Source organism: Bos mutus, chromosome 3 (assembly GCF_027580195.1).
Source record: "Bos mutus isolate GX-2022 chromosome 3, NWIPB_WYAK_1.1, whole genome shotgun sequence".
NCBI classification, from domain to species: domain Eukaryota; kingdom Metazoa; phylum Chordata; class Mammalia; order Artiodactyla; family Bovidae; genus Bos; species Bos mutus.
In genome coordinates this window covers 29,244,498-29,257,539 of record NC_091619.1, presented here as the reverse complement: position 1 = coordinate 29,257,539, position 13,042 = coordinate 29,244,498, and the positions used below count along the sequence as shown (strand labels likewise).

The window sequence follows — 13,042 nt, the reverse complement described above, 5'->3', positions numbered from 1 at the left end:
GACAGAAATTGACACAAAATATCCTAGGAGTATACATGAGCAGAATTTACAAAAGCAACAGCTTAGGGCTTCCTTAATCTCATCAATGAATCCCTTTTTTGCCATTTCTGTCACTAACACCACCACTACCACATGATCACTATACTACATTTAGCGGCCCATGTATAATCAGCTCTGGTTTCTAATTCTGTTTTCCTTTTTCCTTTTACAGATCAACAGTTCATCTTTTGTTTTAGTTTTATCTAGTCCTTTTAAAGATGCTAAATGTGTAGACAGAGCAGTAGTCACGAGAAGCCATGAGAGGAAGTTATTGAGAGGAAGTTATTAAGGCTTTGGGCTTTTAAAGTATGTATTAGAATTTCCTTTGAGACTTCAATCTTTTTTAAACTACTGTCAACCCCTGGGCTAGGTAAGTAAGAACAAGGAATGAGAGTGCTAAACAAACAAAAAAACAACAAAAAACCACACACACACACACAAATGGTCTTATCCCAGATTAGATGCCTACTCACAGCCTAGTAAAAATCCTGAGACCTCGAACCAAGACAAGCTATTTATCTATACCAAGGCAAAGAGTATCTATCTACCTTGCAGAGAAACCCTTAAAAGACGAGGCAGAAAACAGATTTTCACTTGATCAAAAACTTTTGCTGCCCTCAACCCCTCCTCCCACACTTATTCAAAATCAGACTTCTGTTTAGGTCCGAGACTGTGAGACAAAGCAGCTCTAAGAGATAATGTGTGCAAGAGGAACCCTTCCCTGTTCAACCCTGGAATGCATTCCATTAGAGACAGCATAAGCCCTTACATACCCTACCTATCCCACTCCTGTACCCCAACTGTGAAGGCAGAAGGGAAAGCTGCAGGAATACAACATTCATCAATCATAGATCTAGGATGCTGCAGCTCCCTGACCTGGGCCCCAACTTGAGCTAGGGGAAGAACACCTCATGAAAACAATCTACCTATAGTTAAGATTCCTTCCAGGGCAAATCTTACTTTTTGGTCCATCGATCTTGGCGCTCACTGTTCTCCCTGCTTCCCACCCCCACTGCCTCTGCATGTGGGCTCAGAAGTCATCATCTAAAGAATTCCATTGCTCACCTCCTGCATAGCAGCACAGCCCCATGAGGCCACACACCAGATGGAGGGGATAAAAGTACGAGGTCATGGCTTCTAGCAAGAGGCTTTTTCTTAAACTAACCCTGACTCCTGGAAAAGAGGCAGAGCAGGAGAGTGTCGAGTGAGCTGCTGACGACAGCAGCTTCAGAAGTCTTGTATAAAGAGCTAACTTAGCTTTCAGTGGAAATTTCTCTACTCCTGGTCTCACATCTACTTCTTAAATGTGTTTGAATAGAATGCAGGGACTGTCAAACCAAAGGGTTAAATCTTGCCCAACTGTAGGAACCTATTCAACAGATTGCCACACACATGGTAAGGTGGAGGCCAAACCCTGAACACGTGCCCCGTTTCTCTAGGACTGTAACTATGAAGAAAGGGAAAGGGTATGGAAAGTGGACTAGAACTCAGGGGAGAGAAAGGTTGTCAGTAGGCCTTCAAAGTCTCTGTGTATTAATATAATGTACACAAGGATGGGGATGCAGGAGGCGCATCATTCCTAGAACCATTAGGCTTACTGGGTGACAATGTATGGAATCAATAACTACAAAGGAACAAAACAATTTAAGCAACAGACTGAGAAACAGAATTCTCAGAATAAAGGAATCAAGTGAATGAGATTAATCAGTCTTTCTATAGGAGGTGGCTTTTGAGCAGGATTTTTAAAAGATACAGGATGTTTTGGTTGAGAACAGACAGAGCAAAGAATTCTAAGTAGAAGGAACTGGTTTATGCTGAAACTTAGAAGCAAGAATGTGCAAGCAATATATAAGGAATTTCAAGCAAGTACATATTATATACACTGGGGAATACAGAGAAGTTAGAATGCTGAGATCAGGGCTTAAATAATGTGAGGTGACTACATGTGCCCAGATTGTCAAATGGCTCAGAGTTCCCTACAGAGCCACACAGTATCTTGATCTATGTCAGTAAGCACCAGGGCAGCTATGGGAAAACACAAGGATGAGTCCATTTGTTACAGACAGAGGGACTAGAAGAGAGCTACACTGTGAAACCCAACAAAATGCTAAATATTGTTCACTCTAGCTCCCTATCATTTGAGATTCTGGGCTAAATAAGAGCTATCAAATATCCTATCCAGAACTGTGATACATTAATGTAGGCTAACAGGCCTAGAACTTGGTGTAAATCAAGCCAAACACTTATGAAATTAGAATGTAAAAAAGAAATTCTTTAAAAATAGAAAATACATGCTTCGTTCCCTGACTCTTAAACTTGACTGGTCTCCTATACTGCATTTGGCATATTGGACTTTTGAGGCTAGCACATTCATCAGAGCTGAGTGAGCCGAGGCCATAGTGGAAAGGAGGAGAGCTATGAGAGACTTTTAGGGACGACAAAATCAATTCACTGAGTGACAGGATGGTTCTGGTGAGAGCTGGACCATAAAGAATGCTGAGTGCTGAAGAACTGAGGCTTTCATATTGTGGTGCTAGAGAAGACTCTTGAGAGTCCCTTGGACTGAAAGGATATCAAACCAGTCAATCCTAAAGGAGATCAACCCTGAATATTCACTGGAAAGACTGATGCTGAAGATCCAATACTTTGGCCACCTGATAAGAAGAGCTGACTCACTGGAAAAGACCCTGTTGCTGGAAAAGACTGAGGGCAGGAGGAGAAGCTGGTTATAGAGGATGAGATGGTTGTGTGGCATCACTGATTCAATGGACATGAATTTGAGCCAACTCCAGAAAACAGTGGAGGACAGAGGAGCCCGGCATGCTGCACTCCACAGGGTCACAAAGAGTCGTACACAACTTAGCAACTGAACAACAGAACAGGCTGCTAGAGCAACAACCAAAGATACAAATCCTCATTTCATAATCTTCACGTTAGGTCTCTGGCTTCTTGCACTTGTTGAAGGTAAAAACAGAGCTATTTATTGGGCTTCTGCCATTTTTTAACTGAACTTTGCTAAACTCTGAGGATAAAAACCACAAGGGCAACCCTGTTCTTCCACAGCACTTTTCTGGTGCCACTTTCAAAAACAGAATATTGAAATGTGTGTGTGTATACATATATACATTTGTGTGTGTGTGTATATATATGTATATATTTATATTTATGAACACTGAATAAGCCAAAAGGTGAGCAATAATATATTAACTTTCTGCTTTACTTAACTGGCACAATTTAGTGCTGGACGGGAGGCAACCACTTAACAGTGATAGCATTTGTTGGTATCATCTTAGTTTTTTCCTCCTCCCCTAAATAGTTTATAAAAGGTGATTTGTGAAATTCTTCACAACAGAAAAGCTCAAGGGTTTACATTCAACTGTGACACCACTGTGAATTCATTAAGAAGCATGTTTCAGGTTGCACTATAATTTCCCTATGTAACATAAAGCCATGGAATCTGACATAAGCTGATTGTTCATGCTGGTTATTTTATTTACATTTCTGAATGGAAGGGATTTCAATACTCATAAAATATCTAACTTATTATTTTTCATCTGTTCTCCCAGAGCAGCTATTATAAAACAGGCATAGAAACAGAAGTCTCAACTTGTATGACTGGCTAAGCAACCAGGGAAAAGTTACTGCTCAAAAGCAATTTAAAAAAAAAAATAATTCAATATGGAACTTGAGACCAAATGTGATATTATTACTCTCAATACTATGAAAAAGATAAAAAGTTTTTTTTGTTGTAAGTGTTCATTATGTTTGTTGAAGTCCTATGGCAGTAGGAGGTAGTCCATAGGAATTCAGGGGGCCTTAAGTCTACTTAAGTCTTTCTCTAGAGACCTAATGTTAGCAGACACAGCCTAATATAAATGGGAACACAGATGAATGGATAAGAGTGGGCTCCTTACAACCCAGAAACATGAATACACCTCCTTACAGGTTACAAATTAGACTTCTGAACTGGAAAATGCCATGAGGGTTAGATGTACGTTTTGTTCACCTACCCAAAGAATAATAATTTCCACTTATTCCAGCAGATATAGCAAACTCAGATAAATTACTAGAGAAGTAACAATTACAAGTAAACTCCAAAGCTGGATCTTCAGTCTTCTGCCTGTAAGTCTGTTCAAATCATTCCACTTTCTCCTGCTGCCTCAACTGAGTTAAGTCAGTATATTCCTCGACCCTCCAGTACAACCTTAGGCCTCCTCTTCTACTCAAAAGACTGTCATCATTTTACCACATCTAATGATTACATGCCTAACAGTATAAATTCCCCAAGGACAGGTTCTGTGCCTGTTTTTAAAAATATTTTAATATGTATTTCAGGGTTATATCTCCAATTATCCAGTTAGTACATATACTGACTGAACCCAATAAATATAGGAAATCTTTTTCAGTTGCTTAGAAAATCTTGACAGTTCCCCTTATTAAAAGGTAGAACTGTCCAGGATTCAGAATTGATCAGCAAAATTTAGCTTGGAAGAGAGGGAAAAGGCAGCTTATTTTATTACCTTAACCCAATATCCTTTTATTTTTCTAATTAACCTGATATATTTCGAGAATCAGTCACTGCAGGGTGCAGCTTTGACATGAACAGTGGGCTCTCGGAAATGCTGAGTGGTTCTTTCCCCTTCTTTCTCACATGTCCACAGAGGCACATAATTTTAGTACTCTTTGCTGACCCATTCTGTTTCACAATGGCATCATACTGTTTCATTTTCTAAACCAGGATGGTCCTTAGCTCTTATTAATCTGTCATTATTAGGAATGAGAGGATATAGAAAACAAAGATAAAAATTAATGAGTATGGTAGGCTTTCAACAGTATGTGAACCAGAAAAGGCAGAGGAACCAGAGATCAAATTGCCAACATCCGCTGGATCACAGAAAAAACAAGAGAGTTCCAGAAAAACATATATTTCTGCTTTATTGACTATACCAAAGTCTTTGAATGTGTGAATCACCACAAACTTTGGAAAATTCTGAAAGAAATGGGAATACCAGACCACCTGACCTACCTCTTCAGAAATCTGTATGCAGATCAGGAAGCAACAGTTAGAACTGGACATGGAACAATAGACTGGTTCCAAATCGAGAAAGGAGTACATCAAGGCTGTATATTGTCACCCTGCTTATTTAACTTATATGCAGAGTATATCATGAGAAACAGTGGGCTGGATGAAGCACAACTGGAATCAAGACTGCCAGGAGAAATACCAATAACCTCAGATTTGCAGATGACACCACCCTTATGGCAGAAAGCAAAGAAGAACTAAAGAGCCTCTTGATGAAAGTGAAAGAGGAGAGTGAAAAAGTTGGCTTAAAGCTCAACATTCAGAAAATGAAGATCATGGCAGCTGGTCCCATCACTTCATGGCAAATAGATGAGGAAACAGTGACAGACTTTATTTTTTTGGGCTCCAAAATCACTGCAGATGGTGACTGCAGCCATGAAATTAAAAGACGCTCACTCCTTGGAAGAAAAGTTATGACCAACCTAGACAGAATATTAAAAAGCAGAGACATTACTTTGCAAACAAAAGTCCATTAAACTAGACAAAGGTCTAGTCAAAGCTATGGTTTTTCCAGTAGTCAGGTATGGATGTAAGAGTTGGACTATAAAGAAAGCTGAGCACCGAAGAACTGATGCTTTTGAATTGTGGTGTTGGAGAAGACTCTTGAGAGTCCCCTGGACTGCAAGGAGATCCAACCAGTCCATTCTGAAGGAAATCAGTCCTGAATATTCACTGGAAGGGCTGATGTTGAAGCTGAAACTCCAATACTTTGGCCACCTGATGCGAAGAACTGACTCATTTGAAAAGACCCTGATGCTGGGAAAGATTGAAGGCAGGAGGAGAAGGGAACAACAGAGGTTTAGATGGTTGGATGACATCACCGATTCAATGGACATGCATTTGAATAAACACTGGGAGTTGGCGATGGACAGGGAGGCCTAGCATGCTGCAGTCCATGGGGTGGCAAAGAGTTGGACACAAGTGAACAACTGAACTGAACTGAACTGATAGTAGGCTTTAATCTTACTGCGGCCACTATATATGAATCTGAGGGGTGACATTTCTTATTTCAATCTTGAGTTGTGGAGCACTTCATTTTTTAATAAATTCTAAACTGTTTAAATGAACATAATGAATACCACAGTTAACAAAAACATGAACTTCATCAGTTGTGTGTAACGACAAAAGTCTTTCATGTCTGATATTTGAAAAATAATAAAATAAAGAGAGAGACCTCTTTCTATTTACTCTTGTTGGACTGAAAGGAATCCTAACCAAATAAATTCTTCTAAAGGGAAAAAGCCTCTATCAGTCTAGATAGACTTTTTGGGTCACTAAATCTTATGTGAGGCATGTGAAAATATTAATAACTCATCGGTCACTTCCAGTCAAATGAATGAACCTGCAAGGATAAACTAATTTACTCGTGCAGCAGAAGCCTCTGTCTTACACATCTCTTGTCTACCTCAAACCCCTACCACTAGACTATGAGTTACTTGTGAACATGGGTTGCATTTTATATTTCATAAAGGTATCCAATAAGTATCTGCTCATTGAATGAATGAACAAATTTATCATTAGTAACATCTTAATACAATGAATTCAACATTAAAAACTTTTGGTATGTTACAGGATAATCATTACCAAATTATAGCATGTTAAAGAGCGATAGTTAACATATTTTTAAATGCTGAGACTCTTTAAAAACTAAACTTTGAAAACAAATTAAGATAAGCTCTATTGGAATCTTCTCATCCAATAAACCAATACTGAAAGAAGAATCTTTTCAGGGTATCCAGGACTCTGAACTGCATGTTCTAGTGCCGTTTTTTGGGGGGTTTTTTTGAGTCAGTATTACAAAGCTAAAATACACCAAGAGTAAATTAATAAGAAAAATCTACACAGCTAGAGCTTTGTTGAATTAGAATTCCTGGGCTCCCAATAAGGGCTAAATCCCAAAGGGATCAGAGTCAAGTAAATAAAAAATCCATCTGAATTTTATCAGAGGGCAAAGTTTCAACTTTGAATACCCCAGCAACCAAGGATGAATTATGTATAAGATTAGTAAAGTGCCTTCATCCATGCCTCAGCCAGAGAACATTCTTCTATCTCACTGTGACTGAAGGAAAAGCAGCAGTGTGTTCGCCTGCCAAAAAATAGTTGTGGCTATACTCTAGATAGAAGTTTAACAACACTGAGGGATTAAAATTTAATAGTAAAGCTGCTGCTACCTGGGAGTAAAAGCTTGAACTCTGGCATCAGAAAGAAATAGGGACTTCAGCATGCTGAATAGATGAAAACAAGAGCTGGCAAGTGCCTAACAAAGACTATAAGAGTATGTTCCCTTCTTAAATTCTTCCCCAAACTGCTTCTTTCTCTGCATATCCCATTTATAATATGCAAGAGTGCTCAATGGGAATACAGCCCTTTTCTACACTTTGAATAGTACATATACATTTCATTTCCAGAATGCTTGAAACTATAGGATGAGGTTAAAGGATGATTATGTGGTCTGAATTCTCTGAACATCAGTTCTCTTAGTTTTGTTGAATATCACCTGAAGCCCAAATAATTTCTTTTCTTGAAGCTGGCAGTTGAGACAGACATAAGGCAATCTTAATATTAATGAGAGAACTAACAGAGATTATTTTTTTCTTGAATTCAGATAGAATACCATTAATAGCTAATCTTTCACTGAGGCCTTATCAGCATTAAGGAACACATTGAAGTTTCCAATGTATTGTTACAACTGCTAGAAGTACATCTGTTACCTAAAAATCCCACTTTAGAAAAACAAAACAAAAAAGGCCATGAGTTATGTTATTTTACACCAAAAGTTTATTCTGTTCAATTAAACTTACCCTCACAATCCTTGACAAACTTCAGCTTTGATTTTTTGAAAACAGAGAGATGCTGGAACATAAGCTACAGCTTTAGTTTATATTAAGCAATGAACTTAAAAGACGCTTACTCCTTGGAAGGAAAGTTATGACCAACCTAGATAGCATATTCAAAAGCAGAGACATTACTTTGACAACAAAGGTCCGTCTAGTCAAGGCTATGGTTTTTCCAGTGGTCATGTGTGGATGTGAGAGTTGGACTATGAAGCTGAGCGCCGAAGAATTAATGCTTTTGAACTGTGGTGTTGGAAAAAGACTCTTGAGAGTCCCTTGGACTGCAAGGAGGTCCAACCAGTCCATCCTAAAGGAGATCAGTCCTGGGTGTTCATTGGAAGGACTGATGTTGAGGCTGAAACTCCAATACTTTGGCCACCTGATGCGAAGAGCTGACTCAATGGAAAAGACCCTGATGCTGGGAAAGATTGAGGGCCAGAGGAGAGGGGGACGACAGAGGATGAGATGGTTGGATGGCCATCATTGACTCGATGGACACGGGTTTGAGTGGACTCTGGGAGTTGGTGATGGACAGGGAGGCCTGGCATGCTGTGGTTCATGGGGTCGCAAAGAGTCGGACATGACTAAGCGACTGAACTGAACTGAACTGAAGCTTTTCTTTTTCTTTTGTTTACTGTTTCAAAGAGTTAATTAAATTCCCTCTGAATCACTACAAATGAGTGCCTACTGTTTATTCAGTATTACTGCACATTTTAGACAATTAGAAAGGATGAAGTTCTTTTTAGGGTTGTATGAGTATGTGATATAAATGATCAGTGTACTTTAAGTGATTTACTAACCAGAATAGGAATGAACTTACAGTGAACCAGTTTAAAGACAAAAAAGCAAATGGGCATTCTTTATTTTAAAACAGCAAACTTCATTAAATAGGCTTATATAATGAAGAACATTTCCAGGTAGTTTATTTGTCTACTTAGATCTTTTCAGTAAGCAATTCTGCAATCTAAGGTCCCTTTTTACTTTCTGACAATCCATACTGGCCTCTTTATTTAAAACTCTTCTCCAAATTCATCCCCTATAGGAAGACAATAGTAAGGCCACTTTACTGTCATCACTCTATCAGTCTATAATTCCTTCAGGATTACTATATTTGGTTTGACATTTATTCTGTACTTGTTTTGGTATAAGTTGAGAGGTGACACATTTTTGAAACCAAATATATATGCGACTAAAGGACTATCTGTTGTGTGATTTCAAGGAACTCTTAACTTGATTGGCTCAAACTTCCTCATCTATTACATTGGAAGATCACAATCTGTCCTCCAATGCCTCTGGTAAGAACTAATGAGAGTGTAAGTATAAACTTTTAAAAAAGAAAACTGATGAAGTCCACATTACTCCTGGTTTAGAATTATAATAAATTAATTAGTTGTACTAATTTAGTTCTTTTGAGCATTAAAAATTTGATTGGTGGGGGAAGGAGCAAAATTCCACTCAAGAAAAAAGCTAAAATAACTATTCCTCAAGATTTTAATTTTCCTCTGTACCCCATTATTCTTTCCATTTAGAGGACTATGCTGGGTCTGCAAAAATCTTTTCTAAAACAAAAGTCAGCAGGTTTCCTAATATGAATTCTAATACTACTAGTGTTACAAATTTGGAATGAGTGATTTACATCAATATCCGGGCACAACTCTTCTACCTGCTATGCAGTCCATTTGCCTCAAGTGCTAATGAATAATAATAAATATATTCACAGCAGTTAGTGATAGAGTAACTTAGACTTTGGCACTGAGGCTTTCAGTTTGAGGGGGGGCAAAGATGATTAAATATTCTGCCAAATGAATTCAGGGAGAGCTTTTATGAATTTCATTAGGGAAAGAGGGTGCTTTCCACAAACTTCAAAACCGAATTAAATCCTGGGGAAAGAATATAGACATGTGTTAAAAAGTACATTGCCCTAACTTTTATTCTTTCTCTTTCGTCTTTGAAGAGTTCAGTACTTAGAACATTTGGATAAAGAAGAACATTAGCAATTCCATAAATTTCTCATTCTGGTTCTTTTTGTAGGAGAACAATGAGGATGAAGTATGAGAAATTACCCTTATAAAAAGCAGAGAACAACTTTTCTCTTGCTACAAATATCCCAGTTAATTAAGAAAATAAAAATTGGAATATGCCAGACTGCCCAAATAAAGACTTTAGCAGTACTAACAATGGAACAAAAGCGTAAACATTTAAAATTTTTGACCTATTACAATAGATTCATTTTATTATCAGGATATTCTTTGGGAAATATCTCAGATATATTACTGTGGAAACAGCATGTTATAGAAGAGTATTTTCCCAGAATTTATGCTTAGTTACAATTTAAAATGTTTTTAGAACTGTATTAGTTCTTGAAAATAATTCATTTTCAAAGTGAAGAAACATTTTAATTTCAGTTTAATTTCTGAATGGGGCCCTAGCTATTTAGAATGCAACTCTCTTAGGGTTTTAGTAAAGTCAGATGAAGACTATAGAAAGCCTTTCACCTGTAGACAGATTTCGTGTCACTGGTTGTGACAACAGTAAATTAGGAACCTTTAAACTGATGTATATCAATACATGGTTATAGTTGTCTATCAACTCCCCTAGTTATGAAGACAATCTTTGTCCTGGAAAAAATTATAATAATGGACAAACCTTCTCAAAAGTTCTCATTACTATTCAGTAAAAGACACTTGGCATTTATATCTGCTTATTACTTTTTAAAATGTAATTTAGGGAGAGAAATGTTAATTAGTTTGGGGAAGGGACTGAAGAAATCCCAGTGAGACATTCTGTAGAGAGGTCTTTTGTTAGTGTAACATCTGACCTTCTATATCTTTGGAAATCATGCAACTTGGCTAATGTAGTCCTTAAAGAATTAATCAAGCAGATTGTTAGGCCCTAGTTACAGTGAAGCCAGCCAATTATGAGTTGCTCAGAAATTCATCACTGGCATGTCCAACCACATTTTCCCACATAAAGATTAGTAGAAATATGTGGAAATGGGGCCCATTCCCACCCTAGCACAGCTACAATATGTGTTCAGTGAAACAAATTTTAACCAAGTTTTGCCTTAGTGAAACAAATAATTTATCTGGAAATCTTTTTAATTTTTGTCTTTACCCATAACACCTTATCTGCCAACATTGCAAATGCTGGCCCGTTTAGTTAAAACCCAACTAGGGATTTTTATATTCAAACACAAAAGCACTAAAGTCACATGCCACAGCCTGAATTTATCTGTAAGTTAATGAAATTTCCAAACACCATCTTCAGTCTTTTCACTGTTGTAATAACGCCCTCCCAAGGCTTACTAAGAAGAAAGCTTTTCTTGCAAGAGAGGAATGAAAGGAGACAGAGTAGATGAAGATTGGTTCAATAAGGAGAGGGCAGTGCTGCTCTTAAATAAAGAAGAGCCTTTCAGATAAGCAGAATCAGATTCCAGTTCATTGGTTTGCTGGCTACCCTTACTTTGAACTCTCATATTTAACCCAGCAGGCTTCAAAGCAGGTGAGAAAATGACCTACCACTTAAAAGCAATTTTTCCTTTTTCAGGAATTCTGGCCTTAAGAGACTATCAGCTCTGATATCAGCACATTCCACATCTCCAGGGATTTATGCAATTTTTTTTCCATTGCTCTGTGTCTACTGTCAGGCTGTTTTCATCTCAGCCAGGAGAAAAATCAGGAGAAAAAGTCCTAATGTGCTGAAGATGAAATCTCTTTCCATATCTTTATATCATGCAAAAGAAGGGGCACTAAAACACTAACCATTCCAGTTCATTCCCTTCCATTTATCTAAATCTGATGTTCAGTGAGGATTACTACAAATTACTAATCCCTAGCGCCTTGCTTCATGAAAAAGCAATTTTCATAACAAATGCATTTTAACAAATGCAGACTGAATTTACTCTAGCATGAGAAATAATACAAGAAGTTATTAGATGAAGAAGAGACAATGGCAACAATGGAAGGAACTAGGAAATTTTCTTAAACTGCTTTGCCTTAATAGAAGAATAAGTATGTTTCAAAAATTCTTCATTGATTTCTATATTTCATTGATACTGTACTTGGCTATCAAATATCTGACTTAGCTAAAAATTTTTAACACATGCAGTTTGCAACTTACCAATGGGTTCTGCTCCATAAGGCAGTTTGCTAGTGCCTAGAATTTGAAACATTTCTTCACTTTCTGGTGCACATAATGTACCGGAAATATAGTACTAAAAGAATTATTTAAATGATACCTAACAGCCATTTCTACTACTATTTCCATGGAAAAAAGTATTTTTTGTTTATTAGTAGGACATAGCTCTTCCAAACATGAAGGGGGTAGGGTTTCTCACTACAGCTGCACTTCCGTGATGATGATGACAATGATGATGACAACAACAGCTAACACCTACTTTTTACTGTGGGCAGACACAGTGCTAAATTCTTGATAAATTTTAAACTCATTTAGCCTTCACAAAAATCCAAGAGGTAGTACTATTCCCATTTTACAACTGGGTGGTGGGGAAGGTTAAGCAACTTACCCAAGGTTGCACAGCCAATAAGTATCACAGCTGAAATCCAAAGCAAAACAGTCTGGCTCCAGAGCCTCTGCTCATAACGACTCTACAATCTTGTCCCTTTTCCACCTTGATAAGGTGGCACCATCCAGGAATTCTAAATTCCTCTATTGGGGGTAGAGTAGAGCAAGGTCTTCTTAAGCTTTAAATGTATATAGAATCATCTGAGGATCTTGCTTCTAACAAGGTCCTGGGTGATGGTAATGCTCCTGGGGCAGAGACCACACAATATTAAGTGGTAAGAAGAATGTGAACCTCTGGTTCTCTTGCTGTCTACTAGGGTAATTGTTTATTGAGTTTATAAACTGGAGTCTGCCTATATTGTTTTCATTTCCCATTAATTCTTAAATGGAAACAGCCCTTGGAACTACTACATACCGAATATTGATCTGCAGGTACTTTCAGTAAATACTTAACTTTTAGGAATTTAAACTGTACATGTAAAGGCCACGGGGATAAAATCTAGCTGTAGAAGTTTGCTGTCAGGCACATTTTAAACACTACATACCAGCAACACATACCAAA

At 37.7% G+C, this 13,042-nt stretch overlaps 1 protein-coding gene across 16 annotated transcripts in view; it reads right to left on the bottom strand.

The window, feature by feature from the left end:
* The window catches only part of ST7L (suppression of tumorigenicity 7 like), a 147,269-nt gene that overhangs the window by 63,567 nt on the left and 70,660 nt on the right, over positions 1-13,042 (bottom strand). The window contains exon 16 of one of the 16 annotated variants that reach the window (XM_070367486.1): positions 2-12,726. The exons of the other annotated variants lie outside the window; for them this stretch is intronic. Within the exon in view, the coding sequence (XP_070223587.1) occupies positions 12,697-12,726 (30 nt within the window). The 3' untranslated portion in view covers positions 2-12,696. Of the gene's footprint in view, position 1; positions 12,727-13,042 lie in introns of those variants that run through there. 16 annotated transcript variants of the gene reach the window in all.